The sequence below is a fragment of the Oncorhynchus mykiss genome, chromosome Y (assembly GCF_013265735.2).
Source record: "Oncorhynchus mykiss isolate Arlee chromosome Y, USDA_OmykA_1.1, whole genome shotgun sequence".
Taxonomy (NCBI): Eukaryota; Metazoa; Chordata; class Actinopteri; order Salmoniformes; family Salmonidae; genus Oncorhynchus; species Oncorhynchus mykiss.
In genome coordinates, this window is record NC_048593.1 from 16,819,901 (window position 1) to 16,844,330 (window position 24,430).

The following is a 24,430-nucleotide window of genomic DNA, read 5'->3' on the forward strand; positions in this document are numbered from 1 at the left end:
CCGACTTCAACTGTATTTGGTACCATATCTATTCTAAGTGAAACTATGATTTTCTAACCATAATGACCTAAACCAAGCCAGACAGAAAGATGCGATAAGGAGCGGTAGAGGGAAATGGGTGTGTCATTTGATTAAGGAAATAGTTTCTTGTCTGAAGACTCACTGCATTGTTGTTCCGTGATCTGGGTCCTATTGTGTGACACCTTATCTGGGTTGTCTTGGCTCTTTGCTCTTCCTTGATCTATAGATTTGTTCGATCAAATAGCCTGAGAAGACGAATTATCTGGCACAATTTGATGAAAGGACCCATGGATGGAGAGAGGTGGACAAACATAATTAAATGGAGGGAAGGAGGGATTAGAGACTTCAAAGGGCAGGATACGTGGCTTCCTGAAGTGTATTGACTTATGAGGATCAACATGTAGGTGGCTTCAATGTGACAGACTGGCTGACTCCATTGGGCAGGACAACTGGGGGAGCTGTAGCCAGAAGCCACATCACATGTGGCAGCAGTGAGCAGTGCTTGAGGCCATCTTGTCCTGGGTAACATAAGCACGGTCATCTTCAGGACAGGACACTGAGAAGGGCTGGCTGGCAGGCAGGCTGGAGATGGGTGGCACGTTGGGGCACTCCTTGAGAGAAGAAGGCCAATTATTTCATACACACACACTCTTAATAATCAGATTGACATAAACACATACTCAGACTCTCTCACACGCACACACTAACACACAACATCACATACAAACTCAGACTAATACTATCACATGAGCAGATATAGAAATTATATTTATCTTTCTCTCTTTCTGTCCCTCGAGGGCAATTGCACACTCAAATTCTATCACACACAGACATCTCACATACACACCACCTAGACATGATCGTCTACAGTAGGGAGTTTGGTAGATGAGACGTGGAAGGATCAGAGGAGAGGAACATTAGGGAGAGTGGCACGTGCCAGGCCAAAATACGACAGATTACAAAGAGAGGGAGGGAGGAGGAGAATATGAATTTAATCCAGGATGGAGGGATGGAGGAGGCTTGCACGTGTGCATCCAGAGGCTATTGTGATACTGGGTCATTTGGCAGGATCAGTGAGAACAGGGGAGACAACATTGCTACCTTTCATTATGGAAACAATAAAGAATACATTTCAGAGACTTTATGACTTTTGAGACAATGCCAGATACCTATACGAGGGTGAGGAAATGTGTGTGATTGACAATATACAATCTGTGTGTGTGGTCCTTTTTATGTGATACCATAAGTTATCACCTTTGTTTGTTGTGAGTACCTAGCCCTATGTTTTGAATTGGTCTTGTGACACAGGCAGGTGCACACCTGCCAACAGGCACACACAAGCATGATCACACTCCACCACACACATCCAACCTTTCAGACGACACTCAGACACACATCCCCTAGAGGGAGAGAGAGGAAATGCATGTACAGTAGGAAAGTTACCAGTGCGTAGCAGAGCGATAGAGAGAGGAACAGTCTCTGGTCACACCTGTTTGCAGTCTAACCCAGCTCCACCACTATGCAGGAACAAGTTCTTTCACTTGTCTGAATTCACTTCCTTGTCATTTTTAGCCTTGTCTCCCCCACACGTTGAGTGCCTGTAACTATGTCTGTCTTATACGGAACATGTTTCATGAGCTGAAATAAAAGATCCCAGAAATGTTCCATATGCACAAAAAGCTTATTTCTCCTGAATGTTGTGCATATTTCTATTTACATCCCTGTGAGCATTTCTCCATTACCAAGATAATCCATCCACCATGTAGTTTTGCAACAGCTTCTGGTTGCCATGGAGGTCGTTATGGCGACAAATGCTGTAGCTCTGCAGCAGCCTAGGGGGTATGAGTTTCTATGAATACCCTCCTCCTGTACTATGCCCTCCGACCTGCCCATGCTTACTGTACCACTCTGTACAACTCTGCCTCTTTAACCCTGATAGGCGTGTGGTTAATCATTATTATTGTCATTATCCCTCCGGGAAAGAGCCTAGTGTGCCTCTGCAACAAAAAAACACCTGGTGACTCACTTTGTGTGTGTGTGTCACAGATTGGAGAATCACTCAGGCTGTCATTCAATCTGTCATACTGTATAATTCTCACGTCAGCAGTACTTCACAATCTAGGCCTTGAAGTTGAAGTTGTGTATTCCTCCGTTGATTTTCATAGATGACACTTCTGGTTTGAAGGACTGCTTTTTCTATGTGCAGAGGCAATGGAAACAAAAACACGCTCAGTAAGTAGTGTTTTGCTATTAGAAATCCCTGTAACTTGTATACTGAACAAGAAATATAAATGCAACAAGTTACAGTTTATATAAGGAAATTAATTAATTAATCAGGCCCTAATCTATGGATTTCACATGACTGGGAATACAGATATGCATCTGTTGGTCACAGATACCTTTAAAAAAAGCAGGTGTGTGGATCAGAAAACCAGTCAGTATCTGGTGTGACCACCATTTGCCTCATGCAGCGCGGAACATCTCATTCCCGTAGTTGATCAGGCTGTTGATTGTGGAATGTTGAACCCACTCCTCTTCAATGGCTGTGCGTAGCTGCTGGATATTGGCAGGAACTGAAACACGCTTTCTTACATGTTTTACATGTTGATCCAGAGCATCCCAAACATGCTCAATGAGTGACATGTCTGGTGAGTACGCAGGCCATGTAAGAACTGAGGCATTTTCAGCTTCAGGAAACATGGTTTACAGGTGTTTGATGCCATTCCATTTGCTCCGCACCGGCCATTATTATAAGCCGCCCTCCCCTCAGCAGCCTCCTGTGACGTTGACATCAGCAAACCGCTCGCCCACATGACGCCATACACGTGGTCTGGGTTCTCAGGCTGGTTGGACGTACTGCCAAATTCTCTAAAAGGACGTTGGAGGTGGCTTATGGTAAAGAAATGAACATTCAATTATCTGGCAACAGCTCTGGTGGACATTCCTGCAGTCAGCATGCCAATTGCACACTCCCTCAAAACTTGAGACAGCTGTGGCATTGTGTTGTGTGACAAAACCTTTAGGGTGGCCTTTCAATGTTCCCAGCACAAGGTGCACCTGTTTAATGATCATGCTGTTTAATCAGCTTCTTGTTATGCCACACCTGTCCGGTGGATGGATTATCCAGACAAAGGAGAAATGCTCACGAACAGGTATGTAAACAAATTTGTGCACGAATCTTGAGAGCAGGTTTTTGGGATCTTTTATTTCAGCTCAGGAAACATTTTTTTTATTTTTTTTTATTTTACCTTTATTTAACCAGGCAAGTCAGTTAAGAACAAATTCTTATTTTCAATGACGGCCTGGGAACAGTGGGTTAACTGCCTGTTCAGGGGCAGAACGACAGATTTGTACCTTGTCAGCTCGGGGGTTTGAACTCACAACCTTCCGGTTACTAGTCCAACGCTCTAACCACTAGGCTACCCTGCCGCCCCAGGGTAGCCTTAGAGCTCAGGAAACATGGGAGGAACACCTGACATGTTGTTCTGTATTTTTTTTGTTCCGTGTACATAGTAAAATGAAGCCTGCCACTGACTGGTGTGTCTTTAATTCAGTAGGTTGTCATGACTACATGTCGTCTTGTCATCTCCGAGCAGCTTCTTTTGTCATGGCACCTGGGGGATGATGCCTCTCACACGTTCCGTACGAATCATGAGAACCAGGATTCAGTATATGCTGTCAGAGGAGGGGAGCAATAGAGTGTGGCGTCTAAACTGTCTCTTTTTATGCCTTCTCTCTCTCTTTCTATGTAGCTAGTAGGGGTAAGTGCCCGGACCACATAGACTGTGCCCGCGAGGGGCGGCACTTCTGCAAACCTGGCACATCCTACTGCGGCCCGTGTCTCAATCCATTGGACGAGAACGAGGAAGGATTGTGTGTGGCAAGGACGAGCCGCCGTCACCATGGTATGTAGGTCTGGCCATTACACAGTACACACAGATTATGCACAGACAATCTCCATTATAATCAAGGGGATGTGGTTCATTTATGACAGAGGTTATTGAATGTATCTGATGAAGCTACTTCAGTAGATAGTGATTCAAGTTTCTAAAGGAGAGTTCTGCACAGCGTATTTATCTATGTGCAGTGAACATCAAATCAAATAAAATGTATTTATATAGCCCTTCGTACATCAGCTGATATCTCAAAGTGCTGTACAGAAACCCAGCCTAAAACCCCAGACAGCAAGCAATGCAGGTGTAGAAGAACGGTGGCTAGGAAAAACTCCCTAGAAAGGCCAAAACCTAGGAAGAAACCTAGAGAGGAACCAGGCTATGTGGGGTGACCAGTCCTCTTCTGGCTGTGCCGGGTGGAGATTATAACAGAACATGGCCAAGATGTTCAAATGTTCATAAATGACCAGCATGGTCAAATAATAATAAGGCAGAACAGTTGAAACTGGAGCAGCAGCACGGCCAGGTGGACTGGGGACAGCAAGGAGTCATCATGTCAGGTAGTCCTGCATGGTCCTAGGGCTCAGGTCCTCCGAGAGAGAGAAAGAAAGAGAGAATTAGAGAGAGCACACTTAAATTCACACAGGACACCGAATAGGACAGGAGAAGTACTCCAGATATAACAAACTGACCCTAGCCCCCCGACACAAACTACTGCAGCATAAATACTGGAGGCTGAGACAGGAGGGGTCAGGAGACACTGTGGCCCCATTCGAGTACACCCACAGACTGGGCCAAACAGGAAGGATATAACCCCACCCACTTTGCCAAAGCACAGCCCCCACACCACTAGAGGGATATCTTCAACCACCAACTTACCATCCTGAGACAAGGCCGAGTATAGCCCACAAAGATCTCCGCCACGGCGCAACCCAAGGGGGGGCGCCAACCCAGAAAGGAAGATCACATCAGTGACTCAACCCACTCAAGTGACGCACTCCTCCTAGGGACTGTATGAAAGAGCCCCAGTAAGCCAGTGACTCAGCCCCTGTAATAGGGTTAGAGGCAGAGAATCCCAGTGGAAAGAGGGGAACCGGCCAGGCAGAGACAGCAAGGGAGGTTTGTTGCTCGTGTGGCCAGACTACACTCAATCATATGACCCACTGAAGAGATGAGTGAGTCTTCAGTAAAGACTTAAAGGTTGAGACCGAGTTTGCGTCTCTTACATGGGTAGGCAGACCATTACATAAAAATGGAGCTCTATAGGAGAAAGCCCTGCTTCCAGCTGTTTGCTTAGAAATTCTAGGGAAAATTAGGAGGCCTGCGTCTTGTGACCGTAGCGTACGTGTAGGTATGTACGGCAGGACCAAATCAGAGAGATAGGTAGGAGCAAGCCCATGTAATGCTTTGTAGGTTAGCAGTAAAACCTTGAAATCAGCCCTTGCCTTGACAGGAAGCCAGTGTAGGGAGGCTAGCACTGGAGTAATATGATATATTTTTTGGGTTCTAGTCAGGATTCTAGCAGCCGTATTTAGCACTAACTGAAGTTTATTTAGTGCTTTATCCGGGTAGCTGGAAAGTAGAGCATTGCAGTAGTCTAACCTAGAAGTGACAAAAGCATGGATTAATTTTTCTGCATCATTTTTTAACAGAAAGTTTCAGATTTTTGCAATGTTACGTAGATGGAAAAAAGCTGTCCTTGAAATGGTCTTGATATGTTCTTCAAAAGAGAGATCAGGGTCCAGAATAACGCAGAGGTCCTTCACAGTTTTATTTGAGACGACTGTACAACCATTAAGATTAATTGTCAGATTCAACAGAAGATCTCTTTTGTTTCTTGGGACCTAGAACAAGCATCTCTGTTTTGTCCGAGTTTAAAAGTAGAACGTTTGCAGCCATCCACTTCCTTATGTCTGAAACACATGCTTCTAGCGAGGGCAATTTTGGGGCTTCACGATGTTTCATTGAAATGTACAGCTGTGTGTCATCCGCATAGCAGTGAAAGTTAACATTATGTTTTCGAAAGACATCCCCAAGAGGTAAAATATATAGTGAAAACAATAGTGGTCCTAAAACGGAACCTTGAGGAACACCGAAATTTACAGTTGATCAATACTCGTCCCTGCCCTGGTTGTGTCCGCATCCCAAATTGCACTCTTTTCCCTACATAGTGCACTACGTTTGACCACAGCCCTCTGTAGTGCACTACGTTTGACCACAGCCCTCTGTAGTGCACTACGTTTGACCACAGCCCTCTGTAGTGCACTACGTTTGACCACAGCCCTCTGTAGTGCACTACGTTTTACCACAGCCTTCTGTAGTGCACTATGTAATACCTATTTTTTACTTACAAAATTGCACTGTTGGATAAGGGCCTGTAAGTAAGCATTTCAGTAAGCATTTTATTCGGCGCACGTGTCATATAAACTTTGATTTGATGTAGGGAATAGGGTGCCATTTGGGGCACAAGCCTGTGTCAAGCGACAGATCTCCGAGCGTCCAGACATGGGTTATGGGCTTTGGTCAAACACAGTCAAACTAAGTGGTTAATGAGCTGATGCAGAGATGCTGCTGTTTAATCGGATGCCCTGTAGTGTGTGTGTGTGTGTGTGTGTGTGTGTGTGTGTGTGTGTGTGTGTGTGTGTGACTTTGTTCACGTTGCAGCCATGAGTAACTAACCCTGTGCTTTAAGAGTGGGCATAGTGATCCACACAGTGGCACAGACTGTGTACACCACAGGCTGCAGAGAAAAAGACAGGAAACCCTCACTCCTCCTCTTTTTCCTCCTCCTCCTCCTCCCTCGCTCTCTCTGTCCCCCTCCTTGCTTACCGCATTCACTGTCAATCTGCCTCCTCCCTCGCACTCTGCCCCCCTCCTTGCTTACCGCGTTCTCTCAATCTGCCTCCTCCCTCGCTCTCTGTCCCCCTCCTTGCTTACCGCGTTCACTCTCAATCTGCCTCCTCCCTCGCTCTCTGTCCCCCTCCTTGCTTACTGCGTTCTCTCAATCTGCCTCCTCCCTCGCTCTCTGTCCCCCTCCTTGCTTACCGCGTTCTCTCAATCTGCCTCCTCCTTCGCTCTCTCAGTCCCCCTCCTTGCTTACCGCGTTCTCTCAATCTGCCTCCTCCCTCGCTCTCTCTGTCCCCCTCCTTGCTTACTGCATTCTCTCAATCTGCCTCCTCCCTCGCTCTCTCTGTCTCCCTCCTTGCTTACCGCGTTCTCTCAATCTGTCTCCTCCCTCGCTCTCTCTGTCCCCCTCCTTGCTTACTGTGTTCTCTCAATCTGCCTCCTCCCTCGCTCTCTCTGTCCCCCTCCTTGCTTACTGCGTTCTCTCAATCTGCCTCCTCCCTCGCTCTCTGTCTCCCTCCTTGCTTACCGCGTTCTCTCAATCTGCCTCCTCCCTCGCTCTCTCTGTCCCCCTCCTTTCTTACCGCGTTCACTCTCAATCTGCCTCCTCCCTCGCTCTCTGCCCCCCTCCTTGCTTACCGCGTTCACTCTCAATCTGCCTCCTCCCTCGCTCTCTCTGTCCCCCTCCTTGCTTACCGCGTTCACTCTCAATCTGCCTCCTCCCTCGCTCTCTCAGTCCCCCTCCTTGCTTACCCCGTTCTCTCAATCTGTCTCCTCCCTCGCTCTCAGTCTCCCTCCTTGCTTACCGCGTTCTCTCAATCTGCCTCCTCCCTCGCTCTCTCTGTCCCCCTCCTTGCTTACTGCGTTCTCTCAATCTGCCTCCTCCCTCGTTCTCTGTCCCCATCCTTGCTTTCCGCGCTCTCTCAATCTGCCTCCTCCCTCGCTCTCTCTGTCCCCCTCCTTGCTTACTGCATTCTCTCAATCTGCCTCCTCCCTCGCTCTCTCAGTCCCCCTCCTTGCTTACCGCGTTCTCTCAATCTGCCTCCTCCCTCGCTCTCTCAGTCCCCCTCCTTGCTTACCGCATTCACTCTCAATCTGCCTCCTCCCTCGCTCTCTCAGTCCCCCTCCTTGCTTACCGCGTTCTCTCAATCTGCCTCCTCCCTCGCTCTCTGTCTCCCTCCTTGCTTACCGCGTTCTCTCAATCTGCCTCCTCCCTCGCTCTCTGTCCCCCTCCTTGCTTACCGCGTTCACTCTCAATCTGCCTCCTCCCTCGCTCTCTGTCCCCCTCCTTGCTTACTTCGTTCACTCTCAATCTTCGTCTCATTCGATGTCCCTCTTTCATTTACTATTTTGCCCTTCCCATCATCCTTCTCCCTTCTTCTCCCTATCGATCTCTCTCTCCCTCCTTCTCCCTTCTTCTCCCTATCGATCTCTCTCTCCCTCCTTCTCCCTATTGATCTCTCTCTCCCTCCTTCTCCCTATCTCCCTCCTTCTCCCTATCGATCTCTCTCTCCCTCCTTCTCCCTATCGATCTCTCTCTCCCTCCTTCTCCCTATCGATCTCTCTCTCCCTCGATCTCTCTCTTCTGCATCGATCTGTCCTTATTTCTCCCTCTCTCTGTGTGCTATAGTCTAATCCTGTGTTACTCTCAATCCTGAACTCCTGAATCACTGTGATCAATACCAAAACATGTAGTGAGTGTACTTTTATTAACAGAGGTGAGATTGACTTCAAAGTGCGTTCACCCTATTACACCTATCAAGTTGTTTCAGATCTATACAAGTGCCTAGGGACGAGGGGTTTGGGTTTATTCTGGACAGGGCCTAACTATACTGGTCCAATAAGCTCATCTAGAGATGTTCCTTATTGGGAAAGTGGTTAGGGCGTACATCCTTGGTGCTGGTGGCCTGGGTTCTAGACTCGATAGGGGAGACCCCTACTCTCACATTCTTAACAATATACAGTACCAGTCAAATGTTTGGACACACCTACTCATTCCAGGGCTTTTGAATAGTGAAGACATAAAAACTATGTAATAATACACATGGAATCGTGTTAAACAAATGTATATACATTTTCTATTTGAGATTCTTCAAGGTAGCCACCCTTTTGCCTTGATGACAGCTTTGTCCACTCTTGGTATTAGAGGAACATTGTGGGTAACATTACAAAAACGTTCTTTCTCCCTCATATGTTTAGCTGGGCAGACACATGACCACCGCCTTTAATCACCCAGTGTACTGCATGTCTGTCTCTCTCTTTCTCTGTGTCTGTCTGTCTGTCTCTGTCTGTCTGGTGGTCGGCAGGTTAGCCGTCTGTCGGTCTGTCTGTCTGTCTGTCTGTCGGCAGGTTAGCCATCGGTCTGTCTGTCGGTCGGTCGGCAGGTTAGCCATCGGTCTGTCTGTCGGTCGGTCGGTCGGCAGGTTAGCCGTCGGACTGTCTGTCAGTCGGTCGGTCGGCAGGTTGGCCATCGGGTTGTGCTGTGGTATGGTGTGTTGTGAGTGCTACAGACCACCGAGCTAGGTTAAGCCTCTTACATGAGCCTGAGAGGGTGAGGGTCGGCTAGGACAGACTGGCCCAGTAGGTGTAGGCAACCTACCTCAGTCACAGCGCCCATGTACAGGATCCGGTGTACTTCAATGGAGATTTACTCCAAATCCGAGAGATCAGAAATCAGTTGAATCGCCATTCAAAGCCTTTGCTTTTATGCTCCTTCTACGTGCTAAACATATTTGTGCTTATTTTTTTAGCATATTCTTGTCTTCCATAGGCCATATCTATTGAGTCTGGCTTTTGTGGTTCTTCCAGTACAGCCATGCGTGTTGTACACCGAGAGAGAAACCCACCCAGACACAGTGGGACCAGATAGGGGCTTATGTGGGACCTAGAGGAATAGAAACGGATACATTATTCAATGTGGCAGCCCAGATGTCTTAGACTATGCATGAGAGAGCAGCAGGGTGAGAACAGGAAGCAGAGGCACTCCACAGCAGCATGTAATACAGACACATTTACACAAACGCACACTCTCATACTTCAAGCATACTTCATCTTGTTTTCTTTTTCACAAGCACACAGACACACTGATACACAGATATGTGAGTGTAGGTGCCATGCTTTGTATGTTGGTCAAGTTGTCATGGGTAGGCACAATATGCATACCATCAGAAAAGGAAGAGTAGGACTGTTTTTCAGTGGGCACCATGATGGCCTGAGGAGCAGAGGTGAGAGGGTAGGTAAATTCCAGGAGCTAGGTGAGTATAGTGAGTGGAACAGTAGTCTATGCGTGTAGGACAAGCCTGTGTTTGACATCAAGGCGTACACTCCCATAGGTAAACACTCCCTGCCTTGGAGCCTGGGCTTTGTCTGGTAACAACGCTGTGAAACAGTCAGGGGAACTAGATATGTATACACACAGTATGTACTGATAGCAGAGCTGTACCCAGGGACTGTGTGTGTGCGTGACTATGTTTATAGACTGTCACCTCTTGTCCATGTAGGTGATTCTACTTTGGTCATCAACAGCATGTAAAACTGTGGTCAGACTGACCCCTCCATAGTCAGACCTAAGTCTGTGTTCTTAATTAAAAATAAATACTAGATATTCACAGTTTGGTGTTCGGGTTAGAGGGATGAATAATTCACTTGAAAAGTAGTTTTATGCTGTGTTTTACACATATGTCAATGGTGCTGCGTAGCTACTGCAAGTGTGAACATGGAGAGAGAGATGTGTTGTTGAGGATGGAAGAGTAGGGATGATGACTAAGTACCTCCGACCGGAATACACACCTGGGCCGGCAAGCTTTGCCGTATGTGGTCAAGAGGAAGCCATGTGGTGTAGAGCATGTTCTTGCCCGTCTTACCTAGTGCAAGATATTGGAGGGACTTTTGAAAAGACTCACCGGTGCATTGTTCACTTTGCCACAAGAGGGCAGCAGTAGACCCTAAGAATGACCCCTCCCCCCGAGAAATATAAGTCAGTGAGATCAACTGTAATATTGGAAGTCATGCAGTAATGTAGTCATGCAGTAATGTAGTCATGCAGTAATGTAGTCATGCAGTAATGTAGTCATGCAGTAATGTAAGAGCGTCTGCTAAATGACTAAAATGTAGATACTTTCATTCAGTGTTCCTTTAAAGACCTTTCCTTTCACTAACAAGAGCAGGGCAGCCCCCACTGGAAATATAAATGTCAGTATGTGTCTTCATGTTGTATTGGGAAATGATCGGTAACTGATTGTGTTGTCCTGGTGTAGCCAGCGTGAGGAATGGGAGATTACAAATGTGCTGTAAATGTCTTGTAAGTGGAGTAAGAGAACCTCACAGATGGGTCACTGTTTACTTGTTTATTGTTTGTTTGCAGTAACTTACCGCCCCACTGGACACCTATTGGGGGGTTATGGGTAATTATCATGATATTGGGGGGTTGTGGGTAATTATCAAGCTGTTGCCAAAAGCTGCTCTCCGACACAAGGAGAGGTGTATGCTTAGTCAGTGTGTGAGGATCTACTGACACACACATCCATTTCCTCGTTCCTGGTGTCTCTATGTACTAGACACTCTCACTCAGACAAAAAACATACAAATACACGCTCCATTTTCTGTGGTTCCAAATCAAATCAAATTTGATTTGTCATACACACGGTTAGCAGAGGTTAATGCGAGTGTAGCGAAATGCTTGTGCTTCTAGTTCAATGCAGCAATAACCAACGAGTAATCTAACCTAAACAATTTCACAACAACTACCTTATACACACAAGTGTAAAGGGATAAAGAATATGCACATAAAAATATATGAGTGATGGTACAGAACGGCATAGGCAAGATGCAGTAGGTGGTATAGAGTACAGTATATACATATGAGATGAGTAATGCAGGGTATGAAAACATTATATGAAGTGGCATTGTTTAAAGTGGCTAGTGACACATTTATTACATCAATGTGTCACTAGCCACTTTAAACAATGCCACTTCATATAATGTTTTCATACCCTGCATTACTCATCTCATATGTATATACTGTACTCTATACCACCTACTGCATCTTGCCAACTTGATGTAATACACACAGATTCTTATTATGTACCCTCTCACTCCTGTACTCATACCATTCACAATATCTCAGGAAAGTTCTAATTTTCTTTCTTATTTTGTCCTTTTTCGTCAGACTTTGCAGTTGGCTAACGAAGTAGGGTAGAAATAGTGCTCTTGCTGGCAAGTACACTGGCACACTTGGAGCACTCCACCACCTGCAGAGTACAGATGGCGTGACCCGCCCCCACTGACACCTGCTGTGGAGCACACTAAATGTCCAGGGATAGAGGGGGGGGGGGGTCAAAAAAGTAACAAAGCACGGAGTGAAAGTGCTGCCACGTCATATCACGCACATTACCACCGCCAGATGGCCGCCCTTCTGGAGAGGACAACACCGCCTTCATCATTAATGAGACAGAGCTTTCGCTAATACAAACCCGGTCAGACTGTACATTAAGCATGTTCACCACAGTGGCTCGGGCGGTGATATGGCTCATGCTGTTTCACTACAGCATTCCAATATTGAATCTCAATCATATTTAGCTCATCATGTAAACAGTGTGGAATTCCCTGGTCTTTTGGAGTAACCTACTGCGTTTCGACTGTTACACTAGTTTATACACTCTTCAGTTATACGAGGGAAATTGTATTTTCCATAGCTAGGGCCGACGGTGAGGACTTGTGAAGAGCAGAATCAACAACCTCTGCATAATCAAAACAGTTGCTTTCTGAGAAGGTGTTAAAGTTCACAGTTAGCCATTGTTATGTAAAAAAAAGAAGCTGAAAAGTACCAGTGGCCGGGCTTTGGCCCCAAGTGAGAGCAGGTCTGCCGGAGCCATGGCCCAGTCAGCCACGGGTGCCGGGCCGGCGTAGATGGAAACAGAAAAGTCTAAGCACTGGGGTAAATCCTGAATGGAAATGCTCCACAATGGAGTGGGTGAGATTAGCCATTTCTCATCACCATTAGCACTCAGCTGAGTGAGATTTAGGGCCGTGTGTGTGTGTGTGTGTGTGTGTGTGTGTGTGTGTGTGTGTGTGTGTGTGTGTGTGTGTGTGTGTGTGTGTGTGTGTGTGTGTGTGTGTGTGTGTGTGTGTGTGTGTGTGTGTGTGTGTGTGTGTGTGTGTGTGTGTGTGTGTGTGTGTGTGTGTGTGTGTGTGTGTGTGTGTGAGAGGGAGCAGGGCCGAGTCAGGGGGGGGGGCGGGGTGATCGCACAAGCCCCCTGCCGGGCTCCATCCCCTGGCCACACACACACTACGTACCCTGGTAACCAGGGAGAACTGTGGCCCAGTTCTGGAATGTGGCCTACTGTCTGGCCAACAGAGCTGTTGGAACAACACCCTGGCTTTGTCTCCTTTTCACTGCATCCCAAACAAACACACACTGGCACACTCTCTGTCCATCATACACACACACACACACACAAACAAACAAACACTCTCACTCTCCCGTGGTCTGCTTCATACACCTGCAGTCACACAACACCACACAGGCTTATTTCTTCAGACACACTGGATGCCCTGTTTCATCTAAATATTGCTCTTTCACACACCACGCTGTTCTCATTTATATGGTTACCAACTCCCAAATGTAGAAGTACAATGTATATGTATTCTAGAGGTTAGTGTGTTGGGCCAGTAACCGAAAGGTCGCTGCTTGGAATACCAGAGCCAAAAAGGTGAAAAATCTGTAGATGTGCCCTTGAGCAACCCTAATTTGCTCCAGGGGTGCCATACTACTATGGCTACCGCTGTAAAACAACACATTTCACTGCACCTATCTGGTGCATGTGACAATAAAACCTCTTCATATCCTGAACCAAGGTAATATGTTCACACAGACTCACAGTTCTATCTTCCCCTGTCTTTCTCCTCAGGTAAAGTCACATCCTTCTCTGATCTAGATGAAGAGATTGACTTCCTTCACTCTGTCATTGCCAAACAGGAAGTGTCTGAGGTCAAACAATCAAAACAATCAGGTGATATTCTGTATGCATTTCTATGCATTTTTTTTATTTCAGAGGTTTCAGTCACTTTTCTATAGATGCGTGTCGCTACATCCAAAACATTATCTACACCACAACAATATTAATGTCTCTTTCACTCTCTCTCACGCTTAATCCTTTAATCTCTCTCTCTCTCTTAATCTTTCAATCTCTCTCTCTCTCTCCCAGACACCCGCTCCAAGGCAGCTAGGACTCAGACAGAGACTCCCAGAATGAGAGGGCAGGTCCAACCCTCGGCAGGGCAGCCCAACACCACCCAGCCCTCCACCCAGGCCCCCCAGCCTGCCACCGGGGCTCTGGGCAGGGTTGGAGCGGGAGGACCTGATGGCCTCATAGCCGTCCCATACACCTCCAAGGACAGTCTCCTCGTCAGTAAGTGGCTTCATGAATTGAAAGTAGAGACACGTTTATGATGTAGGAGCAGCACGGAGCACCCAGGCCAGCCCTACTAAACTGCCTTAGTATGATGCAAATATACAGAACTATTTATAAACGATTGAAAGTGATTAAATTTCACACACCATTTCTCATCCTTTGTGTAACTTGTGTTCACTCTATCCTCTTCTCTGTTTGTGTCCACCTCTGCAGTTATGATCTCTGTGTGTGTCGTCTTTGGCGCCGCAGGCCTGATCTTGGCTTCAGTTTTCTGGGTCAGGTAAGACATCAGACAATAACATTCTAGTTACAGACGCACGACAATATATATGATAACGGTGTTACTCCATTTTTGACAACTAAGATGTGCTAGACGCCATTGTTTTACTGGCAAGTATTGTTGTTGGAGCATGTTAGATTTCCCTTTCAGAACATTTTATGAAGGGCTCCGGAGTGGCGCTGCGGTCTAAGGCACTGCATCGCAGGCGTCACTACAGATCCTGGTTCGATCCTGGGCTGTATCACAACCAGCCATGCTTGGGAGTCCTATAAGACGGTGCACAATTGGCCCAGTGTCGTCCGGGTTAGGGGAGGGTTTGGCCGGGCTAGGCCTTCATTGTAAAATAAGAATTTGTTCTTTAACTGACTTTCCTAGTTAAATAAAGGTTCAAATAAATTGAAGCACTGCACTGTTAGGTTGCATGCCGAGCGGATCCCACAGCCCTATGGTGTACTCAATCTGACCAGGATCCATAAAGCTTTGCTCAAAAGTATTGTTCTATATGGGGGATATGGTGCCATTGGGAGGTAAGAAGAATGAATTGAAGCACAGCACTGTTCGTTTGCATCCCAAATGGCAACCTATTCCCTATAGTGCACTACATTTGACCAGGTCCCAGAAGGCCCTGGTCAAAATAAGTGTATTATATAGGGAATAGGTTGCCATTGGGACAAATCCTTAGTCCATAATGCAGTTGCTTTGGGATATTTTGCATACTGTTCTTTCTCCAGTCTCTCCATTTCTAATGTCCCAGAATAATGTTGCCCCCTACAGGCTGCAGAAGGAATCCCATCTGGCCCAGAAGGTAGATTACCCTGCATTTGGAAGCCATGGGAATGGAACAGCCAACAGGCCTTCAGTAAGTACACTGTCCTTATGGGGAACCACACATCCAAAATACTAATATAGTTACCATGGCTTGCATGAGATTTGTGCCACAAATGCTAAAAAGTTATCATTTGGAAACAGTGCCAGGGAAACTAAACCAAAGCATGGATTTTTCTCATATTTGTCCATAGACTACTCACAGGGGTCCAGATGGGTCCAGATGGACTTAGATAGTAGTGAGCGCATACATTGTCGTACTTTTCTGTTTGTACTGGTCCCCCTCGAGAATTGAACCCAGAGACTTGGCATTGCATGCTCTACCAACTGAACCACATGAGCCACATCCTGTGTTAGTCACAATGACAGAAGAAGAAAGAAATCTCACTAAAATAGCCTTGTCTCTTACACACACATACAGTATATACAGTGCCTTGCGAAAGTATTCGGCCCCCTTGAACTTTGCGACCTTTTGCCACATTTCAGGCTTCAAACATAAAGATATAAAACTGTATTTTTTGTGAAGAATCAACAACAAGTGGGACACAATCATGAAGTGGAACGACATTTATTGGATATTTCAAACTTTTTTAACAAATCAAAAACGGAAAAATTGGGCGTGCAAAATTATTCAGCCCCTTTACTTTCAGTGCAGCAAACTCTCTCCAGAAGTTCAGTGAGGATCTCTGAATGATCCAATGTTGACCTAAATGACTAATGATGATAAATACAATCCACCTGTGTGTAATCAAGTCTCCGTATGAATGCACCTGCACTGTGATAGTCTCAGAGGTCCGTTAAAAGCGCAGAGAGCATCATGAAGAACAAGGAACACACCAGGCAGGTCCGGGATACTGTTGTGAAGAAGTTTAAAGCCGGATTTGGATACAAAAAGATTTCCCAAGCTTTAAACATCCCAAGGAGCACTGTGCAAGCGATAATATTGAAATGGAAGGAGCATCAGACCACTGCAAATCTACCAAGACCTGGCCGTCCCTCTAAACTTTCAGCTCATACAAGGAGAAGACTGATCAGAGATGCAGCCAAGAGGCCCATGATCACTCTGGATGAACTGCAGAGATCTACAACTGAGGTGGGAGACTCTGTCCATAGGACAACAATCAGTCGTATATTGCACAAATCTGGCCTTTATGGAAGAGTGGCAAGAAGAAAGCCATTTCTTAAAGATATCCATAAAAAGTGTTGTTTTAAAGTTTGCCACACGCCACCTGGGAGACACACCAAACATGTGGAAGAAGGTGCTCTGGTCAGATGAAACCAAAATTGAACTTTTTGGCAGCAATGCAAAACGTTATGTTTGGCGTAAAAGCAACACAGCTCACACCATCCCCACTGTCAAACATGGTGGTGGCAGCATCATGGTTTGGGCCTGCTTTTCTTCAGCAGGGACAGGGAAGATGGTTAAAATTGATGGGAAGATGGATGGAGCCAAATACAGGACCATTCTGGAAGAAAACCTGATGGAGTCTGCAAAAGACCTGAGACTGGGACAGAGATTTGTCTTCCAACAAGACAATGATCCAAAACATAAAGCAAAATCTACAATGGAATGGTTCAAAAATAAACATATCCAGGTGTTAGAATGGCCAAGTCAAAGTCCAGACCTGAATCCAATCGAGAATCTGTGGAAAGAACTGAAAACTGCTGTTCACAAATGCTCTCCATCCAACCTCACTGAGCTCGAGCTGTTTTGCAAGGAGGAATGGGAAAAATGTTCAGTCTCTCGATGTGCAAAACTGATAGAGACATACCCCAAGCGACTTACAGCTGTAATCGCAGCAAAAGGTGGCGCTACAAAGTATTAACTTAAGGGGGCTGAATAATTTTGCACGCCCAATTTTTCAGTTTTTGATTTGTTAAAAAAGTTTGAAATATCCAATAAATGTTGTTCCACTTCATGATTGTGTCCCACTTGTTGTTGATTCTTCACAAAAAAATACAGTTTTATATCTTTATGTTTGAAGCCTGAAATGTGGCAAAAGGTCGCAAAGTTCAAGGGGGCCAAATACTTTCGCAAGACACTGTATATATACACTGTGCATTCAGAACGTTTTCAGACCCCTTCCCTTTTTCCACATTTTCCACAACTGTTTTTTAGACATTTTTGCAAATGTATTAAACATTTAAAACAGATACCTTATTGACCCTTTGCTATGAGACTCGAAATTCAGCTCAGGTGCATCCTGTTTCCATTGATCATCCTTGATGTTTCTACAACTTGATTGGAGTCCACCTGTGGTAAATTCAATTGATTGGACATGATTAGGAAAGGCACACAACTGTCTATATAAGGTCCCTGGCTGACTGGCCAAACTGAGCAATTATGGGAGAAGGGCCTTTGACAGGGAGGTGACCAAGAACCTGATGGTCACTCTGACAGAGTTCCTTTGTGGAGATGGGTGAACCTTCCAGAAGGACAACCATATCTGCAGCACTCCACCAATAAGGCCTTTATGGTGGTGGCTGACGGAAGCCAGTCCTCAGTAAAAGGCACATGAAACCCCGCTTGGCGTTTGCCAAAAGGCACCTAAAGGACTCTCAGACCATGAGAAACAAGATTCTCTGGTCTGATGAAACCAAGATTGAACTTTCTGGCCTGAATTCCAAGCATCATATCTGGAGGAAACCTGACACCATCCCTACAGTGAAGCATGGTGGTGGCAGCATCATACTGTGTGGATGTTTTTCAGCGGCAGGGACTGGGAGACTTGTCAGGACAGAGGGAAAGATGAACGGAGGAAAGTGCAGAAAGTTCTGTGACGAAAACCTGCTCCAGACCGCTCAGAACCTCAGACTGAGGCGAAGGTTCACCTTCCAACAGGACAACGACCCTAAGCACACAGCCAAGACAACGCAGGAGTGGCTTTCAGGACAAGTCTCTGAATGTCCTTGAGTGGCCCAGTCAGAGCCCGGTCTTCAACCCTATCGAACATCGCTAGAGAGACCTGAAAATAGCTGTGCAGTGACTCTCCCCATCCAACCTGACAAAGCTTCAGAGGATCTGCAGAGAAAAATGGGAGAAACTCACCAAATACAGGTGTGCCATGCATGTAGCGTCATACCCAAGAAGACTTGAGGCTGTAATCGCTGACAAGGGGGCTTCAACAAAGTACTGATTAAAGGGTCTGAATACTTATGTAAATGTAATATTTACGTTTATTTTATTTTATACATTTGCTAACATTTCTAAAAACGTGTTTTTACTTTGCATTATGGGGTATTGTGTATAGATTGAGGGGGGGAAACAATTGAATCCATTTTAGAATAAGGCTGTAACGTAACAAAATGTGGAAAAGGTGAAGGGGTCTGAATACTTTCCGAATGCACTGTATACAGTACCAGTCAAAGGTTTGGACACCTACTCATTCCAGGGTTTTTCTTTGTTTGGACTATTTTCTACATCATAGAATAGTAGTGAAGACATCAAAACTATTAAATAACACATATATGGGCAAAGTATTGTTCTATATGGGGGATATGGTGCCATATGGGGGATATGTAGTAACCAAAAAATGGTTAATCAAAGTAGCCACCCATTGCATTGATAGCAGCTTTGCACACGCTTGGCATTCTCTCAACCAGCTTCATGAGGTAGTCACCTGGAATGCATTTCAATTAATAGGTGTGCCTTGTTAAAAGTTATTTTGTGGAATTTCTTTCCTTAATGCGTTTGAGACCATCAGTTGTGTTGTGTCAAGGTAGGGTTGGGTTGGTATACATAAGATAGCCCTATTTGGTAAAAGACCAAGTCCATATTATGTCAAGAACAGCTCAAATAAGCAAAGAGAAATGACAGTTCATCATTACTTTGAGACATGAAGGTCAGTCAATCCGGAAAATTTCTTCAAGTGCAGTCGGAAAAAAAACATCAAGTGCTATGGGAAACTGTCTCTCATGAGGACCGCCACAGGAATGGAAGACCCAGAGTTAAAGCTGCTGCAGAGGATATCCATTAGAGTTACAAGCCTCAGAAATAGGCAATTAACTGCACCTCAGATTGCAGCCCAGAAAAATGCTTCACGGAGTTCAAGTAACAGACACATCTCAACATCAACTGTTCAGGGGAGACTGCGTGAATCAGGCCTTCGTGGTCGAATTGCTGCAAAGAACCACTACTAAAGGACACCAATAAGAAGAAGAGACTTGCTTGGGTCAAGAAACTAGACTGGTAGAAATCTGTCCTTTGCTCTGATGAGGCCAAATGGGAGATTTATGTTTCCAACCACCGTATCTTTGTGAGACGCAGAGTAGGTAAACGGATCATCTCTGCATGTGTGGTTCCCACTGTGAAGCATGGAGGAGGAGGTGTGGGGGTGCATTGCTGGTGACACTGTCTGTGATTTATTTAGTATTCAAGAGACACTTAACCAGCATGGCTACCACAGCATTCTGCAGTGATACGTCATTCCATCTGGTTTGTGCTTAGTGGGACTATCATTTGTTTTTCAACAGGACAATGACCCAAAACACACCTCCAGGCTGTGTAAGGGCTATTTGACCAAGAAGGAGAGTGATGGAGTGCTGCATCAGATTACCTGGCCTCCACAATCACCTGACCTCAACCAAATTGAGATAGTTTGGGAGGAGTTGGACCGCAAGGTGAAGGAAAAGCAGCCAACAAGTGTTCAGCATATGTGGGACGACTGTTGGAAAATCATTCCAGGTGAAGCTGGTTGAGAGAATGCCAAGAGTGGGCAAAGCTTTCATCAAGGCAAAGGGTGGCTTCTTTGAAGATTCTCAAATATAAAATAAATTTAGATTTGTTTAACACTTTTTTGGTTCCTACATGGTTCCATATGTGTTATTTCATAGTTTTGATGTCTTCACTATTATTCTACAATGTTGAAAATAGTCAAAATAAAGAAAAACCCTTGAATGAGTAGATGTGTCCAAACTTTTGACTGGTACTGTATATGCGTCAGCCTACTAATTACAAAATTGTCTAATAGGCCTATAATTGTAACTTTGTAGGACGCATATCCTGCACCTGCATTCCATGGTTTGAAATTCCAGTCCATATAATACAGTATAATACAATACAATTACAGTAATAGGCTACAGTCCACACTGAAAAAGATTAGGCTACTGGAGCTTGTTTAATGTATTCATCCAAGAGAGTATAGCTACTACTTTGGGCTTTTATGGCTTTCTGTCGTGCGTAATGTGCGGTAGCCTATATATCATAGGCTATGTATTGGATAATGGCACAATCATTTGGGCTTTTTGGGCTTGGGATCATAAAATGTATTTTAAAGCTCATCAGGCTCAGGCTTGAACTTTCATGCGATCAAAGCTCTAATCAAATCCAGACATACAGTGGGGCAAAAAAGTATTTAGTCAACCACCAATTGTGCAAGTTCTCCCACTTAAAAAGATGAGAGAGGCCTGTGATTTTCATCATAGGTACACTTAAACTATGACAGACAAAATGAGAAAAAAAACATCCAGAAAATCACATTGTAGGATTTTTTATGAATTGCACAATTGGTGGCTGACTAAATACTTTTTTGCCCCACTGTATGTACAGTATATGCTTTACAGTATATGCTTGAGAATGACACTTCCAGTTTTGGTGGGAAGTACCGGGTTACCCGGGCAAAAAAGTGAATCATTCTTGGAATGGAACATTTGTAAAATACTGGGGACACATTTTTACCCCTTTTACCCCTTCTTCTCTTCCCTTTTCAGTCGGGGGATAAGAAGTTGGCCCAGAGTGCCCAGATGTACCACTACCAGCATCAGAAACAGCAGATGCTCTCCATGGAAAAGTGAGCTCTAGTACTCCTCCTGTCCCTTTCGGTCTCTCTCTCTCTCGCGCGCTTTCTCTCTCTTTCTCTTTCTCTCTTTCCTTGTCTCTATCTCCTTCTCTCAATTTCTCTCTCTCTCGACATCTCCCACAATTCAGTTCCATTCAAATTTGAATAAACACACATTCATCTTGGTGCGTTCTGTTGTTTCTCAGTCATAAATCGGAACCAAAGGTCGCCGACTCAGAAGTCACGTCAGAAGAGGAGGAAGTGGACGGAGACTTCACTGTGTACGAGTGCCCTGGACTGGCACCGGTGGGTCTGCTCCAACATACCACACACACACACACACAACATATGCACACAAATTCTTGTTTAATACACCCTATTCACAATGATGATGACTTTGTTTGTGTTAGGCTTTGAACAGCGTTTTTGTTTCATTGCAGACTGGAGAGATGGAAGTGAAGAATCCTTTGTTTAACGACTCTACACTACACTACCAAGGGAATCCCATGTGAAACCCATAGATGTTCATGCCTGCACACACACACACACACACACACACACACACACACCATTTCTTGTACTCTGGAAGAATAGCACGTGAACTCTCCAATCTTAGAACTGGATGGGCTTATATAAGAGGAAATGAAGAGGCAGGAGGTTGACAGATGTATGAAACTCAAGATATATGTCTCTAATGGCACCCTTACACCCTATATAGTGCACTACTTTTGGCCAGAACCCTATGGGTCCAGGTCAAAAGTAGTGCACTACATAGGGTGTATGGTGCTATTTGGGATGTAGACAACCTTCCTGTATCCTAGGACTTGGTCACTAGTAGGGTGTTTCTATCATACAAAAGGCCCTAGTCCCCTGTACTTTCCAGTAAAAGACGGTGTTCCTTTTGAATATAATTTGTTGTTTCATGTCTTTGCACCTTTCCTTGGTCTTTTAAGCTGGTTTGTAATTGAATCTCACAACGAGAACATTACTATGGGAAACAAATGTTTACATTGCCAAAGCAAATGAAATGGACAACAAACAAAAGTGAAATAAACAAGGAAAAGACCATCAGAAACGAACAGTTAACATTACTCACAAAAGTTTTTAAAGAATATAGACATTTCAAATGTTATATTATTGGCACAGTGTTGCAACAATGTCCAAGTAATTGAATTATGAAAGGGAAAATAAATAAACAGATAAATACAGGTTGTATTTACAATGGTGTTTGTGCTCCACTTGTTGCCCCTTTCTTGAGGCAACAGGTCTCAAATCTTACTGATGTGGTGGCACACTGTGGTATTTCACCTAATAGACGTGGCCGTTTTATCAAGATTGGATTTGTTTTCATATTCTTTCTGGGTCTGTGTAATCGGTGGGAAATATGTCTCTCTAATATGGTCATACATTTGGCAGGAGGCTAGAACATGCTGCTCGGTTTCTCTCTCTCTTAGAATCAGTGTTTCAATTGCTCGCCTTTGTAATGTCCGTTATTATCTCCCAAAGCCTCTGTTTGAATGTGGTACAATGACCTAATATATATATAAATATATAGCACATAGAACACACATATGTGCAGACACACACACACATCAATTGTGCAGACACACACACATCAAAACAGTCCCTTACTCTATTAGCCATGCATAGCTAGTAGCTAACCCCAGATCATTTAAACTGTAGATACTGGTACACATGAAGGGTTTTTCATGAAAAGTGCTTGGCATTTGGCCAAGGAGCAAGAGGAACACAAGGGGACACTCTCATGATATACTGTGATATAATCTTTGAAGTACTATTTTTATGGATGCAAAAAAATGTATGTCACATATTTGTGATGTCTGTCTATTCGTATCTTCCAAAAACAGGGTTTAGGATGAAGTTCTTGTCATTTGGTGTAGCAAATTTCAACTTGTTAAATCAATATTGTAGATTTAAGAAAGCATATTGGAAAATGTAGTATCAGATGATTTCTCATGCTTGGTTTGATTCCGACATGTTTGAATATGATAATCACTTTGATTCGACCTCCTATGTGTAACTGGAGGAGACATGTAAATTGATATGTACACCTTAGTAAGAACGTCTATAGGATTGATGATCCGTGGTGGATGTCACTCTCTAGTATTTTCTTCTCTCTTTCGTCCCTGTCAGTTCCAACCCTGGCGTTCCAAAATGTGCATAGAAAGAGTGAAACTGTTCACTTGTATATTTTTGTACATGCAGGCCTCGCTTCTGAATTAAACGTTTTTACCTCAAGTGAAGCTTGCAAAAGGACAATGCACAGTATGCATCTCTGTCTCGTTTTCTTTCTCTCTCTCACACTCCTCTCCTGTCTCCTCTCTCTTGCTCACTCTCTCTGTCTCTCTCTATTCAATTCAATTCAAAGGGCTTTATTGGCATGGGGACATATGTTTACGTTGTCAAAGCAAGTGAAATGTATAAACAAAAAGTTTACACTCACAAATGTTCTAAATGAATAGTGGCATTTCAAATGTCATATTATGGCTATATAGAGTGTTGTAACGATGTGCACCTCTCTCTCTCTCTCCTCCCTTCTCTCTCTTTCCCTCCACCCTCTCTGTTTCTCTCGCCCTCCTGTCTCTCAATTCGATTCAAAGGGCTTTATTGGCATGGGAAACGTATGTTTACGTTGCCAAAGCATGTGAAATAGATACTAAACAATCAAAAATGTATTAAAATTACAATCACAAAAGTTTCAAATTAATAGAGGAATTTCAAATGTCATATTATGGCTATATAGAGTGTTATAACGATGTGCAAATAGGTAAATTACAAAAGGGAAAATAAATAAACATAAATATGGGTTGTATGTACAATGGTGTTTGTTCTTCACTGGTTGCCCTTTTCTTGTGACAACAGGTCACAAATATTGCTGCTGTTATGACAAACTGTGGTATTTCACCCAGTATAAATAGTGGGGTTTTTAGATTTACATGACATTCTTTTACACCTGTGGTTCATGTCCATCATGAACTACACAGACACTTATAGTCATCTAGCTCTATTCATTTACATTGTTTTCCTCCAATTTCTTGTAAGCTGATCAACTTCCTTTCTGATGAAAGTAATGCAGTTATGAGTACGCACACCAGATTCCACAGTGTGAAGTCTATCAGTGTTATATCAGTGTATATCAGTGTTAAACCCACCACACCCATTCACTCATATCTCTCTCTCAATTTCAATTCAAGGGGCTTTATTGGCATGGAAAACATTTTACATTGCCAAAGCAAGTGAAATGGCTAAACAAAAGTTAAATAATCAAAAAGTGAACAGAACATTTTACATTCACACAAGTTCCAAAATAATAAAGACATTTAAATGGCATATGTCTATATATAGTGTTGCAATGAT

At 44.4% G+C, this 24,430-nt stretch overlaps 1 protein-coding gene across 1 annotated transcript in view; it reads left to right on the top strand.

The window, feature by feature from the left end:
• Positions 1-23,334, top strand: part of npdc1a (neural proliferation, differentiation and control, 1a) — a 43,593-nt gene extending 20,259 nt beyond the window's left edge. Inside the window, exons 2-9 of the mRNA XM_021590780.2 lie at positions 3,774-3,926; positions 13,667-13,768; positions 13,964-14,167; positions 14,384-14,450; positions 15,225-15,309; positions 20,985-21,064; positions 21,259-21,358; positions 21,493-23,334. Of these exons, the coding sequence (XP_021446455.2) occupies positions 3,774-3,926; positions 13,667-13,768; positions 13,964-14,167; positions 14,384-14,450; positions 15,225-15,309; positions 20,985-21,064; positions 21,259-21,358; positions 21,493-21,564 (863 nt within the window). The 3' untranslated portion in view covers positions 21,565-23,334. The remainder of the gene's footprint in view (positions 1-3,773; positions 3,927-13,666; positions 13,769-13,963; positions 14,168-14,383; positions 14,451-15,224; positions 15,310-20,984; positions 21,065-21,258; positions 21,359-21,492) is intronic.
• The last annotated feature ends 1,096 nt before the right edge of the window (positions 23,335-24,430 follow it).